General features: G+C 40.2%; 1 protein-coding gene across 3 annotated transcripts in view; it reads left to right on the top strand.

Annotated features, from left to right (window-relative positions):
* Positions 1-22883, top strand: part of trps1 (trichorhinophalangeal syndrome I) — a 118148-nt gene extending 95265 nt beyond the window's left edge. For all 3 annotated transcript variants that reach the window (XM_006787922.3, XM_035906445.2, XM_006787923.3), the window contains exons 10-11: positions 11312-11434; positions 15581-22883. In XM_006787922.3, the coding sequence (XP_006787985.2) occupies positions 11312-11434; positions 15581-17182 (1725 nt within the window). In that variant the 3' untranslated portion in view covers positions 17183-22883. The remainder of the gene's footprint in view (positions 1-11311; positions 11435-15580) is intronic.
* Positions 22884-23977: the final 1094 nt, after the last annotated feature.

Raw genomic sequence — 23977 nt, forward strand, 5'->3', positions numbered from 1 at the left:
TAAAACAGTATTAAACAATTAGCATCACAGCTGTTCTCATCAGTTCAAAATGAACATTTAGGGACTGAGAAAACTTTTCCTGTATCTGTTAATAGAGAGAAATGTGCTTTCCAGAGAAGTTTAATCCATGCATGACTTCCCACAAGGCACTGTGGTTTTACAACCTGAGTGCAGAGGTTTACCTGGCTATGGACCCCATAGGACCATCTCTGAGGTCACGTGTCCACTCCCACTGGAGTCAGAGCTGTTTTTAGTGACAGTATTAGGCAGGTACTTTTAATGTTGTGACTGATGGGAATATGTACTCAGTTTTCCGGCTATACAACATCAGAGCTTTGGGTGTACAAATCTGGTTACAATATGCGTGTGCTTAAAGATTGAAGCCTTGGTCACAAGTTTGAAAGAACAACTAGTGAGAGTAGCCATGGCCGTACTCATAGGAAGAATAGGAGCTATGTTGAATTGCCAGTGATATTCAGGGTCTTGTAGCAATGACAGGAAGAGTCACTGTGTGCAATTACTGAGTTAAACTCATTTCTAATTTGAGGCAACCGGTTGAAGCGGCAACCAACCGCAGCTTACAGTTGACTGCCCGGATCATAGAATAGCCATTATAGCAACCAGCTAAGTGATGCATGACAAGTAAATTGCTTTATGCATGGGAGTTGAACCTATTCACACATAAATTACTTTGTTTTTTGCTCCTCATTCATATTTACAATTGTACAATTGCATGACTCTACTGGATAACAGGATCGTCCATTGCGGACAAAACTGAGGCTAGCAGATCAGCCAAACATACAGCACTGATCAGGCTGTGTAGCTTTTCAGCACCTCAAACAGACACTTTTTTAATTTACAAAGCAAAAGTCCACCACCTGAGTGGATAATGTGGGTCTTTTTGTTGTGTGGGAATCAGCCCCCTGAACTATTCTCAGGTAAACAGTAAAAACAGTCTAAAGACAGTTAATAAGACACTTAATACCAGTGGATAAAACAACAAGTATTATGGATGACCATTATAATGAGGCTCTTTTGTATATTTCCATCTCGCTCTCGCTCTCTCTTTTTCTCTAGGCCTCTCTCTTTCCGTTTTGGGGTGAGTTAAGGTTTCAGTGCCCTGGTTTCCACACCAGATTATGTGCACATTGCCCGTGTGTGTGTGTTGTGTGCGTGTACACGTGCATGTGTATTTATGTCAACCTACAGGGCCTTCCCATGACGCCACACACACACACACACACACACGCACTTCTTTCTCTTTCTCTTTCTTTTCCTCCGCAGTCATTCACACACAGGCACAGACTTTCATTTGTATACATCCTGCTCACACACACGTCGAATACCGGTCAGTGTGAAGTGGGTCATGAAGTGCTCCGCTTTAAAAGGAGGAAATTAAAACGTAATTTTAGATAAGGAAATGCACGTGTGGCTTCATCATCGAGAGCGTCTTGCACATTGCCAGATTAAAAACATGCAAGTGGTCAATTATGGCAAAAAATGCAAACCCCTTGGTTTAATTTGAGTTGAACAAAATGTCGTTTTTTTAATGTTTATTTCTACTCTTAGATTGTTTAAAATGAATAAATTGGAATACTTAAGGAGGTGGCAGTGTGAAGTATTTCCCAAGATAAAAAGCACAAAATAGAGAATTGGTTTTTTTTTTGTTTTTTTGTTTTTTTCTTCTTCTATCACCATACAGAGAAAGTCCAAGGTTAAATCAGGAATACAAGAAAATACACACAGTCTATCTCACGCTATCTTATCAAAACGGTGAGTTTTAGCTTTATAAAACGAGTTGCTTGATAAACAGAAGTACAAAGAACTTGATATTCATCAGTAGTCCAGATGGAAACTCACCTCATACAGATACACAAACACACAGCCCCGATCTCCGGGTCTACGGACTCCAGGCCTGCATACATTCAGGCTGTTTATCAAAATTAGATCAACGCAGAATGATTTCCCTTTCTTCCCTTTGCGTCTCTTGCGCTCCATCTTTCTCTCTGTCCCTCTCATACACTCCGCCGGTTATCACACTTTTACCCGAAACACATAACTGTGAAGTCAGTGCAACTGAGATCGTTTATCAAAATTAGATCAATGGAAGTAGGATTTCGCCAAAATGTGGCCTGCCCTGTGTTTGTGCACAGGCCAGTTTTTGCACATTTCACAGGAATCGAGAGTCTCGCTGCAGCGTAACAAAGGTAACAACGTGCCGTATTAACTGAAAGGAGGGAGGATGAATAGACCAGAGCCGGGAAGGAGAAAAAGATCCGGAAAGGAGTGATCGCAAAGGCTGAATGAATGAAATGAGGGAAGTGGGCCACAGTGTGTGACCCATATCTGGCGTGTGTGTGTTTGTGTGTGTCTGTGAGAGAGAGAGAGAAGAGAAAAGAGAGAGAGATGCATTGACCTCACTCTTCTCGTCTGACGGTTGGAGATGTGTTTGCGTAGGTGTGCGTGTAATGGTGATGTCATCGTGTTCCGGTGTTTTCTTCTCCCCTGCTTTAGACACTTACGTCTGGCTTCAGCACAAACACATAGACATAAACACACACACACACACACACACACACACACACAGATATGCGGGCCTAGAATAAAAGACCTGCTGTGTAAGCTGACACCTTTTATTTCACTGTCACACAAAGTCGAACTTGTACTGTATGTGTATTGACATTTCTTACTAACAAAGGATCTTGGTTGTCATTTCTTCACTCTTATTCAGCACCTCAGCTGTCCAGACTGTTTTTTAAATATTTATTCTGCGGTTGCATCCGCATGCGTATTTACAGTTTCACCACTATCGCAACCTGTCATGTAACAAAGTTACTAAGAATATGTTTCAAGCTTATTTTTGTGCTGGTGGGTCATTGCCACTTGAGCGGGTATTGATAGTTTCTTGCATGAAACTGAAAGTCACCAGTGTAAGGTGCTGATACAGACTTTCAGGCGACAACCATGAGACGAATCACCATTGTCATCATTATCACAATTTGCAAAGCCATCAACACCAATCAATGACAAGCAATCATCGCCTTCATTCTGCTTATACCGTCACGTAGAGGCCTAAGGCAGCGGGGATAAAGGGCTTGTTATGCCTAATCTTCTTGGCAGGAGTGAGAATGTGACTTGTGTGGTCTGATATATGACAGCTGTTTAGATTTTGATCTCCACACATAGCTATATTGTAAGCAGTCACTTGCATTCCTTTTAAAGAAAATGCTTTAGTGTCAGCCAGTTCTGGGCTTTGCCTCTAACGCTGTTATCATGCCGTATGTATTTATTCACAGCAAGGGATGCCCTCTCCAGCATTATCTCACTAGATATTTACAAAAACAGGATGTTAATATTCTGGTCCCGCTCTCCCTACATAGCTAATGTCTGAGGATGTGTTTTATTTGGAAATTTCACTTGCGAGTCATCCTAACTGCCAGCCTCTGCTCATAAACAGTGCCACAGTAGGCTCACTGCTGAGCGCTTTTGCTCTGAAATTTGATTTTCTTTAAGTTCTGTTGGTGCTGCTTTTAAAGAGGGGAGATAATGGAGAATGGGTGGGTGTCTGAGGGCTGCTGAAGCAGATGGTTGTATTATTGGTACAGGCTGTGCTTGGAAGCTCAAGGTCACACTCACTGTGACAGAACAGTAGGTATTGTGATAAAGAACAGACAATTTTGATTCTAGCAACAGTTTCTTTCAAATTCCTTTCTCCTCTCAACTTCGCTCATTAGTTTGCGCTACTTTAGTGACATGTACAACTCATTTAATAAGTACTTTTAGAATTGCAAACTGCTCAAATGCTCCATAACTGTGTACTTGCAAAACCTGTTGCTTTCAGGCTCTCAGGCTTATAGGTACTGAGTCAAGGCAAAGTACTCCACAGACTATAATGTTTTTCTACAGTGTGTCATCATTATTCTTTTTTTTTAAAAGGTCTCTTGATTCCTCAAGGGGTAATTAGTCCTTCGGTTGTAGCCTTTCACAGAGCTACTGGGGTAGGGCATTTTTGGAAGTTTAATGCTGTACTATTTCTTCCTCCTTGCTAATATCATGTGAGCAGATAATCAGCAGAAAATGTAGGTTTCACTTAAGAAGTTAAGAAAGAAACGTGTTCCCTGCTTAAAAATACATTCTCAGGCTTTGGCTTGTAATTAGTTTATTTAAGCAATAAATCCCAGATTGCTGGTAGTGTGAATCTCTCTCATTTCATCTGACTTGATTAAGATTAACTGATTTTTAAACAGTTTAATCGACTTAAGAATGAACACATACGCTTAAAATGTTATTCATATTCTAATGTGTTTGTAAGCTATTGAATGTCCCTATTTGCATCTCCCTCTACCTTAATGCCTCACAACTTTGTGTAAAACTTACAACCCACATTATTTTGACATTATTTGACAATGATCCAAAGTGCTTCTTGTGATGTCAGGAATCTGTGGCTTTTTTCAGTGGCACTGCAGGTGTTTGTTGGGGTTGAGGTCAGGTGGACCCAAGTCCATGAACGTCATCACTCCTTGGTCTTCTTTGATCTTAAAGTAGTTCTTGCATCACTTTGAGGTGTGTTTGGGGATATTATCCCCATGCTGAACGAATCCTTCTCCACATAGATGCAAACCAGAGGGTGGAGGTTGTCTTTGAACCTGCTTCTTCTTTTTGGTCAGAGAGAAGTCAAGTCTGTACGTGTGTTCAACCAGATTTGAATTTTCCCACCAGCATATTTCACTGGGGGTTTGATGCACTGTCACTATCATAGGACTTCATCCTCTTTGAAATCCTAGCATGTCTTAGCTTACCTCAAATTTTTTGACCTTTTTCCCCTAACCTCAGAAGTGGCTTAGAGACTACTCCTTGTCCTCTGAGACTCCTACTGGACAGCTGTCCTTTTAAAAGTGCTTTTGCTCATTGGAGTCTGACTCGGTTAGTAAATTTACTCCCTTTGATGTAGTTGTTTTTCTGTCTCTTGGTGGCCACAGGTTGACATGTTGATTACCTTAAAATGTAGTTAGAGCTTGGTAAAACACTGAAGATATAGCAAGTCAGAATACATGTGTGAATGAGAGGGAGACAGGTGGACAGGTGAACATGCAAGAAGGATAGGCACTGAGGGTAGATGAGTTTAAATACCTGGGTTCAGCCATTCAAAGCAATGGACAGGGCACAAGAGAGGTGAAGAAGAGAGTGCAGGCAGAGTGGAGTGGGTGGTGATGAGTGTCAGGAGTGATTTGTGACAGAAGGAAAGCAGCGAGAGTGAAAAGGAAGGTTCACAAGATTGTAGTAAGACCTGCTATGATGTATGGTTTGGAAACAGTGGCACTGACAAAAAGACAGAAGGTGGAGCTGGAGGTGGCAGAGTTGAAGATGAAGATGATGATTTTCATTGGGAGAGAGCAGAATGGACAAGATTAGAAGTTAGTACATCAGAGGGACAGCTCGTGTTGATCAGTTTGAAAAACCAAGTTAGAGAGGCAAGGCTGAGAGGGCACATGTGCAGATTGGATATACTGGACAAAGGATGTTGAAGATGACGCTGCCAGGCAGGAGAAAAAGATGAAAACCTCAGGATGTATTGAAGGAGAACATGTAGAGGGTTTGTGAGACAGAACAGGATGTTAGAGCTAGGCTGAGACGGAGGAGGATGAGCAGCTGAAAGAAAAAGAAGTAAACATGAAAGATATCAGTATATTGCTATTGTGGGGATCTATAATATCATTGAGCTGCTTCTTCATAGATTCTCGGCTGTTGGTTTAACATACTCCAACTCCACTGCCTTGAACCTGCAGCTGGAGGAGAACTGCTTCATGCGCTGCCACACCAAGATCACAGAGGCTGTGGAGCAGAACAAGGGCTGCGATTGCAAGCGGCAGTCTGAAACTGTGTAACTGGAACCCGTGCAAAGAATGAGACTCAGTGAAGAGGCAGTTAATTACATTGCTCAGTTATTCATCTGTCTTAACTGATAAAATATTTGCTGAGGGGCAAAAGAATTATTTTAATAAATATTTAAGAAAGCGTGCATGTGCACAAATATGTGCTTTGTTCGTTTTATTGTTTCTCATTGTTCAGTAAGAATAAACTGACAAAATTTAAGTCATTAAATTCAAGTTAAATTTATTTGACTTAAATTCAGTTATTCTATTTGAAGAATCCATTTACGGCACACAGTAGTTTCAGACAAAACCACACAGATGGACTTTTGCAGCCATATGCAAACGACGTACTGAGACCTGCACACACAAACGGATAATGGTGGGTAGAACCTGCACGGGATTCTCTTAGATTGGACCCAGATGCTTTTCAGTGAGTTTGTGTGTGCCTGGAGGATTAATTTTAGCTCTTTATCTGAGACTATCGTTGCATCCTCATCCAAAGGACTATTTCTTCCCCTTTTTACGTAAGAACTTGCGTGTGTGTTCAAGTGCATGCGTATCTCTCTGATTCAGTGTATAGGATATTGGTCTTGGCAGTATGGAATTTAGTTAATTCCTCCAGCTGGTCTTCTGGCTTGATTAAATAATGGCTGATTTAATGCAAGTCAGTGTAAGTGTGCGTGCGTGCACGCGCCTCCTTTTGTGTGTGCATCTGTGTGTTAAAAGCAGGGCCGACTTACTACTTAAGTGAATTAAATGTAATGTCATTTTGAAAGACTTTGTTTGGAAAGCCCTCTTTTTAAATATATTTTAGACCACAGGGCGCCTAAATGGATGCCTTTCTTCTCTCTCTCCCCAGTCTCCTCTCTGTTTCGCCACATTTCGTCAAGGACCATTTAAAATGTTTTGCGTGTTTACCTTTACTTCACCGTGCTCAATGTTTAAAATGAAGAAATTACAGAAAAATGCTGAGAGATGACAAACGTTGAATTTTTAAACAGCAGCCCATGTGAAGGCCACCAGTTGGCCTCGTCAAATTACTTCAACTGAAGCTACACCACCAGAGTTTTAAAATGCTGGTGCACATTGGTTGCAGATGCTAAACTAACTCTGAGGGCCTCAGTATTGCGATGAGACCCAAACCTTTGGATGCTTATCTATTCAGGCTACTTCTTCCATAAAGATTTAAAAGACTGTGCAATGTAAACAGTTGGTATAACATCTGTCAATTTATGGCTTCAGGAGAAAATCAGAGTGGACTCGAAGCCAAAGCTGAAGCACTCAGCCACAGCGTGGTTACGCCATATGTTTGATGTTGAGTACAACATCAGATTCTCGAAAATTAAGTTATAATTCACTAGGGCGTTTTATGAGTAAAGTCACCAAAAAGGGCAATGAAAACGGCCAACTTCTATTTGAGTTTAAAGAAAAGCAGCCACTTCAAACTCTTGAATGAGAAGCTGGTGTGGCATCGCAAACATATTAAAGTCATGATATACATGTTACGGTGAGATGTTGCATGTTTCCCCAAACAAACAGCAGTCGGATCGCGTAGCCTCGTTTATGCATTCTTGCATTAAATCTAATGCCAGAGAAAAGCTTTCCGCTAGAGCTGCTTGTGCATCCGAGCGCAGACTGACCAAACTGATTGTGGAAGTTATTAAACCAATAAATGTTGTTTTATATGCAGCCTTCCCTGAGTAGATTGTACTCTTAATTTCTTCTGTTTTTTCTTTTTTTTTACAAGCATCAGGAGACTGATAAAATCTGAACATATTGCCAACTTCTCATTGCTAGATTATAATGCATACTCGCTGTTTATAATGACCTTATCCTCGGGCGATTAATTAATGAGAGGTATTTGTCCCAACTGTCTTTATAGGTTCATAAGAATAGCAACATTTCATATCCTATCTGGGCCCGGGGCACTCTCCCATAACATATCCTTAAAGGTTAATAAATAAATTTGAAATGCATTTGTTGGTTTGAATTTGGCTTGATTAGGAAGAACTCGATAAAGAGTTTAATTTCCTGGCCCGCTGATCCTCTGTCTTTGCCTGTGTGCGCGTCAGAGGGCGTTGTTTGCGGTGCTGATTGAACGCTGCTATAGGCCGCAGATAAATAGATGTCATTAAGACCCCGATCCCTAATTACAGCCGGCCCTTCTCTGCAGGGTGAGGTGAGCGGAAGAGGCCAGGTAGCCGTAATGAATCAGAAAAAGTGCACACCCACACTGTGGGTACACACTAATTTACCCTGCTCACAAAACTAGTTGTCCGAGAAAAACAAGACAAATTCACAAATTCAGACAAAGTATTCGCAGTATGTGATATATATATACAGTACAGTATGTTTATAGAAATGTGTGTATGTACGTTTGGTGTGTTGATGATGCATGTGAGCTTGCACATTTCCACAAATGTCAAGCCAACTAGCTGATGATTGAAAAGGAAGTTGGATATCAGGAGACACATTTTGAGAGAGCATTCGCGCATGCACGTGCACATTTTGGACGGTGGTGCGGGCTATTTCTGTAGTTTCCTGTGTAATTGACACTTGAACCTCTCATTCACAAACACACACACACACACACACACACACAAACACACAGACACACACCATGCAGTATTATTGTAGTCTACTATTGGTGTAGCCAAAATATCCCCAACACACACACATACACTTCTTGCCGCTTCTCATCCAAATCTAGCTTCATTAGTCAATGGAAGCCAATATTTTCAGGTGTGTGTGCTGCTCTCAGGGGCAGCTGTGGGGCCATATGTGAGTGATTTGAGCGCTCAGAGGGAAACTGAATTCTGATGACAGACGCACTGTTTGGCTTGCAACACTATACACACACATGCGTACGCACACACACACACATCCACAGAGGAAGCATACATCAATCAATCACCTGGCTCAGTCTCTCTACATGTGGTGACCGTATGGTGTGTGCACCACACTCAAATGGGCATACACACTCAAGCTCAGTGTGCCGCTGAGAGGATTTGCTAATGTAAGTGTTGTGCTGTCTAATGTCAGATGGATGAAAACACGTGTATCCTAAAGACTGGTAGTTTTAGCTCAGGTGTTTAATACATGCAGAAACATTGGAAGCAAGATTCTTGTACACATATTGAAACTGAGAGACAATGTTTCTCCAGTGTGATCCAGATACTATGAAGAACATCATCATAAATTTGTGTTTATCAGCTAAAACTGCAAACTTCTAAAACAAATTGGCAAAAATCTGATTTTTTTGCATTTAAATTTGCAACAAAGCAAATAGATTTAAATATTTTCCTTGGATTTCAGAGAATATCTCATGTTCTTGCTGGGAATAACAATGGGAATATTCCTTATGACAATAGCTCTTAACACACCTACACTAACATGTCAAATGATTCTATTCAAATGTGCAGTATTTGCACTGGATTGCTCAGACTGAATGCTCCATGCACATTCAGTGTGTAACGTCTGTTCCCAAAGTTATGTTAAGTGGTTAATTGTGCTGTGATCTTTCCGGTGCATTAGATTGCAAAATAAACTGAACAGTGCTGTGCCCACTGGGCTCTTCTGCTTTTAGCTCGTAGCTCAAAAACAGATGCTCAGTGGAAGTGCCGGTAGTGGCTCCATCTGCAGCTCTGAGACTACAGAAAGCCTGATTGAAGTGTGGCACTCTTTTGTGAGAACTTGAAATGTCTTTAACTTCAAACAGTGGATGCTCTGAGCCCAAAAACTAAAAATAAAAAATGCTAAGCTCTCAGCACTGTCATAAACATAAAACAAAACAGCAGAGAGAAGGTCCCAGTGGACCAAAGCCCCATGATGTTGGAGGGAACACGGAGTAACATAACAGAGAGAGAAAGATGGAAGACCAGATACACAAACTGCATATACAGATTTTACCAACATTCATAACGCCTGTATGACTTGTAAAACCTTAAAAGCCTATATTTAATTTCACAGAGTGAACATGTCAGACTCTGAAACTGTGAAATGTTATTGTGCTAAATGCTACTTTTGTATTTGATGCCAGAAACACATTTCAAACAAAGTTGTAAGCGGGCCATGCTTACCAATGTGTTACATCACCTTTCCATATAACAACACTTTGCAACCATTTTAAAACAGAGGAGAGCAGCTGCTCTAGTTTTGAAAGCCAAATTATTTCTTCATCTTTCTTGATGGCATTTTGGGAACATCCTTTGTTGCATCGTCAGGCCTCTGACATTTTTCACAGGTGACATGTCTGGACATGAGGCGGGCCCATTCAGTATAAGGACTCTTTTACCACAGAGACATTCATTTAGAACACAGTGTTGGTTGGTGTTGTCGTCCGGATGCTCCATGTGTTTTCAGAAGTGTTCCTGAGGCCCTGTTGTGATTTCTTCTACAGAATCATATCCAGTTTTTATGGTACTGCAGGCGATAAAAACTCCAAGTAGTTAAGAATTCCATAACTAAAAACTATCAGTTAAAAAGAAGCTGAAAAGTAGCACCCTGGAATAGTGAGCACTTTAAAAGCTAAAGAGATCAGAGCGGAGATCGGAGCGGAACAATTATGGGATGTTTCAGGAAAGGATAGATAGGCACACAGAGGGAGAAACTGACAGAGGAGTTCCGCTGGAGAAAGATGAGGTATGCTGTCCTCTCAGGGTCATAAAGGTGGTGAATGGGGCCAGAGGCTTAATGGGATGGAGAAACGTTGTGATTGGCTCATTACTGTGATGGAGCACGTTGCCACGACAATTGGCCTTTTCACCCCCCCCCCCACCCCTCCTTGCACACACTACTTTTCTATGCGCCACTGCGCTGTGAACTGCAGAGGTGTGTATATGAGAACTTGCACACTAATACAGTAAAAGTCAAACGCCTGCCTGTAAAGTACCTGCTGCAGTTCAGATAAACACTAAAACGCTTTATGCTACAAGGTGAAAGCATAACTCATCTCTTCCCACGTCTTTCAGGTGACAAAATTACCGCAGTGCCTCATGTCTTTCTCAGATAAGTCCATGTTCGATCTTATCGAATATTCGAAAACAACTTAGTCATCTCGACTACATCATTTTCTTTTCTCTGAGGTAGTTTTTTTTTTTTTATTAACCTTGTTCTATGCAGAGAAAACACTGTAGGGAAGAATAATGTTCTCAATAGGATTTCCCATTAGGTGTGATAAATGAGAGTCCATCATCTCTCTGCCACCAAGCCAATCTGTTCTCTCGCTCTCTCCCTCTGTCTCCTACCCCATCTACCAGCTTATTGTACTTGAGTGGCATGAAAATTACAAAGGAATCAAAAAGTTCATTTTTGTCCCCCCCCCCCCCACTTTTTTCCCTCCAGCGATTTGACATCTTTCTTATCCTCACCAAATTTCTTCATTACACCATGTTTTTATTTTCACTCTCTAACATGTCCCTCTCCTTCTTCCTCTATAGCGGCGCAGAGGTAGCGGAGTTTTCTGCGCTAACTGTCTGACCACCAAGACATCGCTGTGGAGGAAAAATGCTAATGGAGGCTACGTCTGCAACGCATGTGGTTTATACCAAAAACTACATTCAGTAAGTCGCACACAGGTGTTTCTGTCTTCACCAGCTGCACTCTTACATTTTAAAAAACAATGCAAGCAGAGGAAATAAAATGGAGGCAAATGCCTACAAATGTCCTGTTATACAGATGTTAATATGCTCTTAATGGCCAAACTCATATCCACTTCCTATATATACACGTTTCCTCATAAAGGTCCTGCTGGTGTCTTTTTATACTACATTCACGGGGGTGGTTCTGACCACAAATTATCATTCCTCCTGTCTGGCCAATTAGCATACGGAGCAAATAAAATGCTGCACACCGCGGGTAGATTCTTGTATATATTCTGTGGGTCCTGCTGTGAAAGTGTAATATTTTGGAGAAAGCATATTTGATTTGGTGGGAGTTACAGACCGTTTCAGCAGTCACAGGGAGCCAGATCCATGGAGTGAGAAATATGATGGAATGAATCAACTTTACCATCTAAGCCTAGGGAAAGTCTATGGAAATCCCAAATTTAATTAGACTGCATGAATTACAGATGAGATAAAAACTTTCCTGGAATTTAGTTGACTTCAGAATATCAAGATTATTCACCTCAGATATGTTCTTAAGGTGTTTAAGCCAATTACACACTTCAGCATACTCATTAATCGCAGCGGTTTGCAAATACTAACAACATAAAGCAACTTCAGAGCGTCGCTGTATATGCCGAACCCTGCTTTCATTGTGCGAAAGTTCAGTGCGGACGTTTCTGTGTGATCGATCACAGTGATAATAAATGCGTTAGTAGACTGATCGTGTTGCAACCCTGAGCTATATGCTGCCATTATCCAATGGCGCTTTAAAGACCTTTCGGAGGATGACAAGCTATTGAAGTTTACTGCTTCCTGCCCCTGCAGATGTCCTTGGTTCAACCCGTTCATCTCATCTGCTGCTCCAATCACGTCCCAGCTCCCTCTACTCTTGGCAATCTTCACGACGGCCATATTTTATATCCCATAATAAAAGTTTTATATGCTCTACACACATTATTAGAGAGGATAGCAGCTAGTAAAACACTTGAGAGTGAGAGAGGGGAAGGGAGAGTTATGAATAAAGGGGCAGGAAAAAAAAGTGGAGGGAAAAAAAAGGAAGGGGGGGAGACAAAGAAAGGGAAAAAGATTAAGGTGAGAAGGAGGACGGGGATAATGAAGGGTCAGGGTGTGAATGAAGAGTGAGAGATGGAGGAAGACGGGAGGGATTAGAAGAGAATGCAGAAGCAACATTTAGGAAGAAGAAGGGAACAGACAGAAAGGCAGATTTATGTGATGTGTGCTAGCAGCAACCACAGCCCAGGTATTCTACCAAGCCACCCCTATAACCATAAAAGTGCACAAAATTACAGCAGCCATGTGTGTGTCTCACTGTTTGTTTGAGTTACTTGCACCCACAGGATTGTAGACACATTAAAACCCTATAAATAAGCATCACTTTCTGCAGTTCCTTAGGTGACAGCTCATGTAATTGAAAAGATACAACACAGATATATAAAAAGCTTTTCTAGGAAGTTTTAAAAGGAAAGCATATGATTTCCAATCATTTTTCCAATCTAAAACATGCAAAACACCATGTGGTCAGACCTGCTGTGAGAAGACACTGGCAATACAAAGTAAACAAAGTAAAGAGGAGGAAAGGATAATTAGGGAATGGACAGGGAGGAAGATCAAGTCAAATTCTTGCTAAAACAGAAGCAAAAAAAGTGACTGAGTGAGAAGAAGTAGCAAAAACTTGTGCTGCTTCCCTATTCCATACCACATATGAGCTTCATAGAATATGCACTACTGGATGCCGCTGGATGTCAGTCAAACTGCAACTCTAATAAAGAAACTAATTTATGTTTTCCTAGGTGTTTCACCTCCATGCCGTTGTTTTTTTTTTTTTTTGCTTTGTGTCTTGCATTGTGAGATAAATGTGTTTATGAGTATCCCACTCCGAAATTAAGGCCTTTCCTTTATGGTTTATTCAGTGGTTCTCTCAGTGTGAACGGATTTAAATCATGCTCTGAATCACTGTGTCTCGTGCTTCCGTCTTCCATTCCCTCTTTATTTCACGCCCCCTTCCCTTTATCCGGCCTTCTGTGCACCAGTCGGTCTTTAGAAACACAAATTCTAAGGCCAGAAAAAGAGAAATGTTTGTGGATTTTGCTGCTATATTATGCGAGTGCCACTCTGCCAAGTGATGGAATCTTGTTTTTGATATTGATCCATGTGTCAAGAAGTTTCAGCGAGACAACTCTCTCATTAACTTTTACCAGCTTGCCAAACGAAGGACTGAAAACACTTGGCTGAAATGCATGTGCATTAATAGGTCCCTGAATCTGAGTTTTGCCCTTCTGAGTTTGCTTATATAAGCGTATTCGATTGTTTTTGCTTGTTAACATTAATGCGCTAATTAAATGTTTACATAAGCACAGCACAGCACATATTAATAATATTAAAATTGTAATAGAAGTGACTCTTCTGCTCTTAAATATTTTCGGTAGCTGCTCTACAGTGACTGATAAACTCCACGCTGAAAATTACATTGTCTTTGCCCTTTTCACCCACACACTGGCGTGCACACATGCACACCCACACAAGCATACTTAATGCACATACTCTGACAGACACACATTCGGTCACAGGCTATCAACACGAACATAAGAATACATTTCCATACACAAAAGGATACTGGAAATCACCCAAGAGTTTCCCAGCATAGGCACAGGACACATTTTGAAGGCACTGGAGTTTTTTTTTCCTGTACCCAAGTGTCTATCCATCTCAATATCTTGCTTGGTCTTCTGTGGATGGCTTGCATCCGCAAATATGTACTTTGTATTTCAAAGTCCTACATCATTGGTATACACAAGTTTCTTTCTAAATATGTAAAGGTATACCTGGAGATATGAACACAGTTACACAGTACAAAGACAAATTTCTGCAAAGCTGTTTTTAAAGCTTTGAAAAGCCATGTCCTGTATGCTAACTGAATTTGACATTGCTGTGCAGAGGTCACTGCTCATAATGTGAATGTCTTTCTTGAATAATGGCGGGTTAGCGACACATTTATTTTGATTGGGCACCTTATAAGACAGTTTAAATTGAACAGTTTATTTTACTAGGAGCAAAGACAGCCTTTCAGTGATTTGTTTGGAAATGTATTAGACAAGCTGTGTGCGTGTGTGCGTGTGTGTCTTTTTGGCATGTGTTTAGCATCACCATCAAAAAAAAAGTTTCATCATCATTCGGATTTTTTTTTATACTCACACTATTAAACCCAGTGGGGAATTAAATAAGTGGGGAGTGTTTTAGAAATCTGGTGTTTTAGATGCAAATGAGCAGTTTTTATTCTTTGGAATTATGCATGACTTTTGCCTTTTTTTTTAACCAAAACACTTGTAACCAGAACACAGCCTTCTTTGAAGCTCACAACCTACATTAATAATTGGTTGTAGTGTTTCTAGCGTTCCTGTTTTATTCAAAAAAACATTTGTCAGTAAGTGTTTCACGCTGAAACAAAGCATATTATAGGACTCGATTAAATAGATGAGTGCATTGTAAGTGCGAGAGGGTTGCACTTTCAACAGATGTAAGTCCACCCGCACCCCCTTGTGGCGAGGGCAAAAACCACAGTCATCTGGAGGATATGTTACCTCATCAGTCTTTCTTTCATCGCGATGCATTTAGTTATACTTCAAATCTATATAAAAGAAGAAAGACTGTCAGACTGTAATCTGCCACAAAGGGCTTTTTAGGGAACTTTGGGGAACCTAAAACCAGTAGCTACTGTTTTAGATCTTGACTTGACTGTGGTGCGTATTGCTTTCCATCGTTCACCAAGTATGCTTATGATAGCTTTATGATTAAATAATTGCTATACTCGGCTGATTAGTCAAAGTAGAGAGAGCCTTATTTTTTATCCACAGTCGATTGCACCAAAGGCATACACAATGGTTATTTAATCTCTGAGACCACCTATGCATTAAGGAGGACTTTTATCATAGTCAAGTAATGCCGGGGCATGTGTGCTTGACATTTATTAATTAGTTCAGCAAAGTTATCAGCATGATGAAGTTGAATTACCTCCTCATATATTGCTAACTGTCTAACTCCCTTCCCTCTTGCTCATTCTTCTGTGTTTCCTTTGCCTTGCAGACACCTAGACCTCTAAACATCATCAAGCAGAACAACGGTGAGCAAATCATCCGCCGTCGAACCCGAAAACGCCTCAACCCCGATTCGCTTTCGTCTGAAAACCCTGCCCCCAAGCAACAACGCATCACCAGCGAAGAGCGCATGAACGGGGAGGAAACAGACAGGAGCTGTGTGTCAGTCAAAAACCAGCAGCCTTCCCCTCGCTCACGCTCACCGCGGTCCACGCAAGCCTTCTTGGCCAATCAAACATTGGAGATCCACAGGCGTATGCCTCCTCTTCTCCTCCCCTCACATGCCCCCTCCTCAGTGGGAGCGGAGGGCAATGGCGGTATCACAGAGGGAGGTATAACATTGAAAGCGGAGGGGGGTAAAGGAGGAGGGGGATCGGAAAGAGGCAGTCCAATTGAAAAGTACATGCGTCCGTCCAAACCGTCTAGTTATTCACCTCCAGGTTCACCCATTGAAAAATATCAGTACCCTCTTTTCTCCTTACCCCTTCCATTAACCATTTCACCTGAGTTGACCCCGGAGTCAGATTGGCTCAGGTTCTGGACCAAGTATAAGATGGCAGCCGCCTCTGGGGTTCCTGGTAGCATCAGTAATCTAAGCAGCCCCGGGAGCCTTGGAAATAACGCTCATTATCTTAGCGCGATGGTGACTCCAGTACAGCATCATCAGCAAAGCTACACGGTGCCTTACTGCGCCTCTCCCTACTCTCCTCTTCCTCCACCTCCAGCTCCTACTCACTATCCTCCTCCTCCTCTTCACGTCCAAACACCTACTTCATCATCATTAGAAAACGATGCTCCTTTGGATCTCGCAATAAGACAAAGAGATACAAGTGCTGTAAACGCGCATGTGTCCACAAATGGTGCCGAAAGGCGAAAGCAGGAGTCGCCGCTAACTGACAGGCTAAGAGGTAACTGGAAAGGAGAGAAAGAGGAGGAGGAGAGGACAGACGAAGGAGGGAATCCAGGTGAGGAGATAGGGAAGGAAGAAAAAGAATGTTTGTCAACATGCCAGTCAAGTGTCCCGTCTAATCGCAAAATGGTGGAGGTGGCCACACAGGATGACCTGACCAATCGCTGCGTGCACTGTGGGATCTACTTCATAGATGAGGTGATGTATGCCCTGCACATGAGTTGCCACGGTGACAAAGGACCATACCAGTGCAGTTTTTGCCTCCACGTGTGCGCGGATCGATACGATTTCACCACGCACATACAGAGAGGCTTACACAGGTACACAGACAAAACGACACAACAGAGATGTCAAATGCAAGACGGCAACATTCAGAACGCTGCGGGAATGTCGGAGCACGAGTGTCAAAATGCAACGGAGGAGGAACGAGATGAAGACGGTCATTATGAGACCACCGGCGAAGGTGATGTAGTAGAATCGTGTCATGACAACCAAGCAAAACAACACACAGGCAGCGATGGCACTGACAATGAAACGGAGGCTGAAAAGGAAGCAAAAGGAGAGGACAATGCCACGACAAACCAGGACTTGGGAGGCAAAAACGATGACGTCACGAGAAGCTCAGAGGTCACAACTGTTGCTGGCTCTAAAATATTAGATGAGAACACAGATGGGAATTAATTGATCTCTTTGACTCATGCAAACCTTTAAGAGCGTTGTTCTTGGATGAATAAGCTGTATGCCTTCATGTTTCTGGAGGCTAGCTCATGTCAAAATGGGCCTATCCTGGGCACTAAAAGGAACACATCCTTATGCTGGAAGCACCCGGCTGTCAAATGGTCAGAAATCATTGTAGGATCCAGCTGAACTATAGCAGGGGCAGTTGAAGAAATTGCCCGAATCCTCTGCTGAGTGACTGCCACTTGACAGCTCTGTGGCAGGCATTCAACAACAGGCATGGAGTTGAAATCACCTTTAATAAGCAGCCACTTCATGCGATTTCCACATAAGGGGATTGGAAGCTGGGCTAAAAGTTGAACTGGTTATATTTTGGATAACTTTTGGGAGCTCAGCACTTGCATGGCCACCATAAAGGAGAGCAAAAAAAAAAAAGAAAAGAAACTAGAAGCAAAATAATTAACCTGAACTGAAGTGAGCTGGGCTGATTACTTATGCACCATACTAAAAAAAAGCTGGTCCAAACTAGTCTAATGTATCATTAAGACGGTTTTATTTTGGTACAGCCAGATGTGATCTGGTTAGGATTGCTTTGTTCTTGTCCAGAGCATGTTTTTGACTGTTTTTTTCTCTCTGTGCAAATGGATCTAAAACCAAAATTCTTTTTTTTTTTTGACTAATTAAAGCTGGTTAGTTTGAAACCAGTTCATGCTGGGCTGCAGTTGAGTTGGTGTTACCTCGGTAAAAAGTGATCAGTTGATTTCTTTCACTTAGCCTGTTTTTTCTGAAACTGATCAAGTTCTTGGTTCTCGGGTTTTGAGTCAGCTGGGACTTTTTTGAACTGCTGAGCCAGTTTGACTTGATAAAACCGGTTAAACTCCGGACCGAAGTGTTTTCTCTATCCGTTTGGATTAAACCAAGTGACATTATTTTCTACCTTCCTCTGTGCCATGATACTAGCTATGTGCCTGGCTGCCTGCCCAACAACCATCTAGTACCCGCTTAACATTTATATTAATAATAATAATAACGGTAATAATAATGATGATGATGATGCTATCGTACAAAAAAAAAATGCAATTTGCTACACTTTCATATATAATATGGTATTTTGTAAAGGAAAATGCTTTTTGCAGGAAATGGTACTATAAAAATTAGCCTATGTGAGTTTTTTTCTCTTGTTTTTGAGCTTCTTAATGAGACTTGTTACATTTATAACAGCCGCCTAGTAGAAATGGTACAAGAAGGGAGGGAGGGGGAGGGGTGTGTGTGCATGTGTGCATTTGTGTAATTGCATTTCTACGCGTAAGGATCAAAGGATGTGTCCGTCCCCAAATGATGATGTAAACATAATGAAGGCTTGCAGTTGGTTTTTCAGTCCTCAGGGGTCACACATGTTGCACACCAACCCACCTGTTTCATAGCATGTGACACATCAGTTTTACAGTACATGGCCTAATTGTGTTAGCATGTCACATATTGTTCTCTTATGTTCTCTTATATATGTTCTTGTTGTGTTTTTATGTGTTAATAGGTCAACATGGTCTCAGTATGTAACTTTTTTTTTCTATGTCTACGAATTGTTAGGTCGCACAGTTTTACAGAAAGACTTAGGAACTTAGGGAGTAAAACCCCAAATCTTATCAAAAGGAACAACTGTTTTGAGTTAACTGTATAAACCTTTGTTCTGTACTGAGTCTGCAGATGTTTTTGCCTACAGTGTTTGATGTCATATTACTGAGAGTTTGGTACAACTTAGGTTACCTCTATGTAGCATGTTAGCACCTGCGAAATCTACAAAATAAGTTGCTTTTTTTTTTCTAAAGGTGTGAGGTGTTACATAAAAGACCTAAATAATACTGAAAGAACATGAGATGACATTGCAAAGTTATGTTTTAATAATTCAATGAAGTAAAAGTTTCACGTGGCTTGCAACTCCATTTGACCCATCGCACATTTCGCCATCATCAGTGATTTTGTTGCTGTTTTTTTGAAACAGTTTCCATAACTGAGTCTTAGTTTAAACCAAATTTCATCAGTGAGAAACTTCTAACAGTCACGTCCTTGAAAGTCCCGCTGTTATATCAAAGTGGTGGCCATCTTGTTTATTTTTGATAAAGATGGGATGACTTCTCTAGCCGTGTTGCCTTAGTTGCTAGAAAACAACAGCGACAAAAGAAGAAAACACCAATGGACTCTGTTGAAGGACATAATATGTCAATATAAAAATAAAAGACAGGAAGGAACGAGCTAAAGAATGTGAGGGGGGGAAAAAAGCTATTTTTCTATGCTTATCCAAAAAGACATGAATGACGAATATTCCACCTAGTGCCTGGTAACTTGTACCACTTTTCAAATCGATATGTTTTGTTGTCTGCATTAAAAATGTTATGTAAGCAATGAGTCGGGTAGAACAGAAGGTGGGAAAGCAAACTGCTATATTCCTTTCCATGCACTCACACCACCAAGTCATCTGAGTCATCGATTACGATTTCTGCTTGACAGATTGGTCGGGTGTTTGTTCAAACTTTTCATGTTTGCTTGCTGTGCTAAACTTTCATTTTTGTGCATATATTTACACTACTTTGTAGAATGTTGAGCCATATGCCTCAGTTACTTGTATGAGAGACACAATGCCAAGAAAAGGACCTAATTTGGAGATTGAAACAGAGACACGGCCATGTCACCAGGTCCCATATCATGGTGGATGCAATGTTGATTATTCACACATTATTCTAAGACGGTTAGCATTACAGCTAACTTTGCATTTATGCCAGATAAACAGTTTAAATTAGCTTTTTTTATTCTACTGCATTGGTAACAGTCCATTGCCAAGTAAAACTAGATAAGAACCACGTATAGTTCGCCCTGTAAAATTACATTGGATTGCTATTAAGGTTGGATTTTATTTGGATGTGAATATCGGAGCATTTGCAACCATTGTCAGTAGCTTGTTGTAGCTCTTTTTACCAAGTCGATTGCCTCAGAAAATTCCCATCACTGATTTGGAATTACAAGTCAGCGGCCAATTGTTCGCTTATTTTTATTTTGAAGTTTTCAGAGATAGTATACTGCTAATAGGTTTCTAGGATGCTAACAGCCTAAGCATTGCTCATCCAATTAAACCAAAAGTAAGGCTTAGAATTATAAAGTAAAATTCATTCTCTTCTCTATTTAAAACTCAAAAAGAAATAGCTGAACTTTTGGCTAATTTTAATACTTCAGTAATTTATTTTGAAGCAGTATTTTAACTTGCACGTACATTTAAAAAATTGCGTACAGCACTTAACAAATTTATCAGACCACCTTTCAAACAAGAAACGGAAATATTTTGGAAATCTTTCAAAAACTTGTTTAAAGTTAAGAATGATATAAATTTTCTGGTAAATAAAAGGAATTTGTGTTTTTATTAAGCAGGAATAATAGACTTCTTCTTAGTGATCAGAAATTAATTAAGCAAATCATTCAACCACAAAACCTTTTTTCTTTTTAAGAAAGCAGGTAAATAACTGTAATTTTGCATTGCAACAATAATGTGTTTTATTATTTTTTCTGCTTTTTTTAAAGCAGGACATTTGAAAATTATAGATTAAAAACAATAATTATATTTTAGCATTAAAATATTTTTATTAAAGAGCTTTCACGTACCGGTGGTTAACCATTGGTAATTATCAGCACTGTTAATATAGGACAGCTGTGGCATTAACTTTACATTAGGTAGTGTAAGGTCTTTTTTTCTCTAAATTTGTTATGCACTGTATGCTGCATTTTACACAGTCAAACTGTCAGTGGATCATCTGTACGATAATGCATAAGAAGGGTTTGCTTAACTTCTCCAATCACACGTGTCAAGTGAAAACATCTTAACTCCCTGAGTTACAAAGTCTAATGGCTCTCTCGTCTCTTGCCTTTCATTAGGTGACCAGGTCTTAACATATTACTGTACGTGCCAGTTGGGTCAGTTCAAAAAGGTAATGGTTGAAAAATCTGGGGGTTTATTGTTTTTGTTTTATTTTTGTTTTGTTTTGTTTTCAGAAAGATTGTTCTAATTGTTTTTATTTTCAGAACTATTTTTGTGCTTTTTAATACTTTTTAGAATGAATTCTTTGGTTACTTTTTTTATCGGCTGCTGATAAAAAAAATAATGAAAAAAAGTTTACATTAATAAATGTAGCAAAAAAAGAGAGAAAAAAATAGAAAGGACGCTTCACCATTCTTAAAAGACACAAGAAAAGGAGGGATGGATGCCTGCTGGGAGGGATGGATGGGTGCCTTTGAAGAATATGTGGAGAGAAGTGGATGAATAAAGGGAGGATGAGTTCAAATGAGGCTAAAGTGGATGATTCATCCCCTCTGTATTGTCTCTTTACCTCCCTTCAACTTTATTTCTTTCCTTCTCATCTATTATTTTTTAATGTATTATTCACTGTAACTCTCCATCCCACCTTTGTTTTACTTTGTTCACCTGCTACAACTCTAGCATCTCCTCCATTTTTTCCTGCATCCCATCATTTGATGAATGTACAAAGATGTTCTCAGTAGACAAACAGAATACGGAGGTTTTAAACAGGCGTTTGTATTACGTAATGTTACACCCCAAAAGCTGAGCTAAACTCAGTTACCCCACACATTGAAAGGCTGATCTACATGTTTATTTTGACTTTATTTAGGTTAAGCTTCTTTAAATTAAATCAGCCTCTGGTTGGTTAAAAGAAAATGTTTAAATACTTTTTGAGAAAATCAGAAAATCTTTGGTAAAGGTTCTCAACATTGTCATGGGATTCCTCACTTACCTCTCTTTACACATCATCTGACTCAAAAGGATTTCTCAGTAGACTGGAGACAAATGTATTTTCAGATGCCATAATGTTTCACTAATTCCTTTGAAGTGAAATCCTTTGGTTCTTTTTAAGTTGAAATAAAGAAACCTTTAATGAAATTTGTTCATTCACACTGTCCGTACTCTAAGTATGCCGCAGATATCTGTTCTGTTGTTCATTTGAGAGTTTAACATTTATAACTAAATTATAAATAGATGTTCATGTTGGGGTGAGAGGAATCTCGGGGGAACTTTTAACCCGATCAATCGAAGCGGGACACACATGACATGGCCTTGGGTTACTTCAGCAATGACTTTATGTTTTAGGTTTGATGGCATTTCAAATCAGCGTTTACAATGGGAGGCCTTAACAAGTGCTTTCATGTTTTTGCCTTTGTCAGAATTTGTTATAGAAACAAATGACGCTGTTGCTTGCACTCCATTTATTATGTTCTTATTGCCAAGGAAGGGACAACACACACACACACATAAGAAACACACAAACAGCGGTACGGATCGAGTGTACATTTTGGGGTGTACAGTGTTAACATAGGCCAGTTTATTTTTGGCCACACACACAGACACACACACACACACACATGCATGCATACACACAGCAAGTATGTACATTTAATCAGTATATTTTAGTAGATTTTTGTCTCTGTTCAGTTGAATGGCTTTTTATAGAAAAGAAATGGGATTTTTTTTTTTTTTAGGTTATGTTCTCTCTCATGTTGTATTTTATTCTGCTACCTTTCTGTACGTTATTGTTTTTAGGTTTTATTTCATGCAAAATCATATTTCAACAACATATTTTGACAGCCAAGAAAAGTTTGTTACACAGCTAAACTTGAAGAATAATGTTGATAATGATGATAATAATTAATAAAAGTAATAACAAACAGTACTCAAAATGGACATTTGGGTTTTTATTTAATAAACAGTGAAGAAGAGGAAACCTATATTGTGTATAAATCCTCCCTCGAGAAAACAGCCTATCTGTGGCCTTCCTGCAGGTTGTAAATGCCTGTCATTATGTTTTAGATGAATGCGTTCTTATCCTACACAAGCTGGGGACTTAAGGAGCAGCTGTGGAGGGTACAGATATTGAGATATGATTTTTTTTTAAACATAAAGCTTTCATACCCAGTCAGGCGAATTTGTTTCGGGGAAGGTAAAAATAAAACCTGCAAACCTACCTCCTGCTGCGCACTCAAGACTGTGGCCAGGAGCCTCGTATCATCCATATTTCTCTCCTGATCTGCTCTTCATGCAGTCTTCCTCTGTTTTCCAAACTTGTTTTCCATTTTCCGTTAAGTGTCAGACTTACTTTACTGTTTTCTTTTCCACAACATACGCTAGTGAAGATTTCATCACAGCGCAAGACTCTGTTCTCCAAAGGTCGATTCCCAATAATTTAATTTTCTGCTACACAAATGACAAGATTTCTGCTGGATTAATGATTTGGACATTGAACAGGTCAGCATGCTGAAGCCTAATGGCTGAAGTCTTTAATAAAATTTGCTGTGAATGATCCTAAAAGGATACATTTTTTACTGGTTTGAAGCCCACTGACAAGCTCCTCATAAAAGTGAAGATTTTATTACCAGATCTGAAATATAAAATTGTAATATTAATGGCTATATTGATCCTGAGCCATCACATTTTAACACACTGGGGAGCCCTATAGTGTCAGTGTGCAAGTTAAAAACAGAAAAATCTACATAAGTGGTCGTTGCTAGATTGGATCAGCAGAGGGGACAGTAGGTTAATGGATGGGTTCAGTTTATTAGTCAGCATAGCTTGGGTTGGAAGAGGCCCCTCTTCAGTGGAACCAGCTTTGGATTCGGGACACAGACATTCTCTCTCCTTTTAAGATTAAGCTTAAAACTTTCCTTTTTAATAAAGCATATAGTTAGGGCTGGATCAGGTGACCCTGAATCCTCCCTGAGTTACACTACAATAGGTCTTGGCTGCTG

This window comes from Neolamprologus brichardi, chromosome 22 (genome assembly GCF_056152115.1).
Source record: "Neolamprologus brichardi isolate AB-2024 chromosome 22, ASM5615211v1, whole genome shotgun sequence".
Taxonomy (NCBI): domain Eukaryota; kingdom Metazoa; phylum Chordata; class Actinopteri; order Cichliformes; family Cichlidae; genus Neolamprologus; species Neolamprologus brichardi.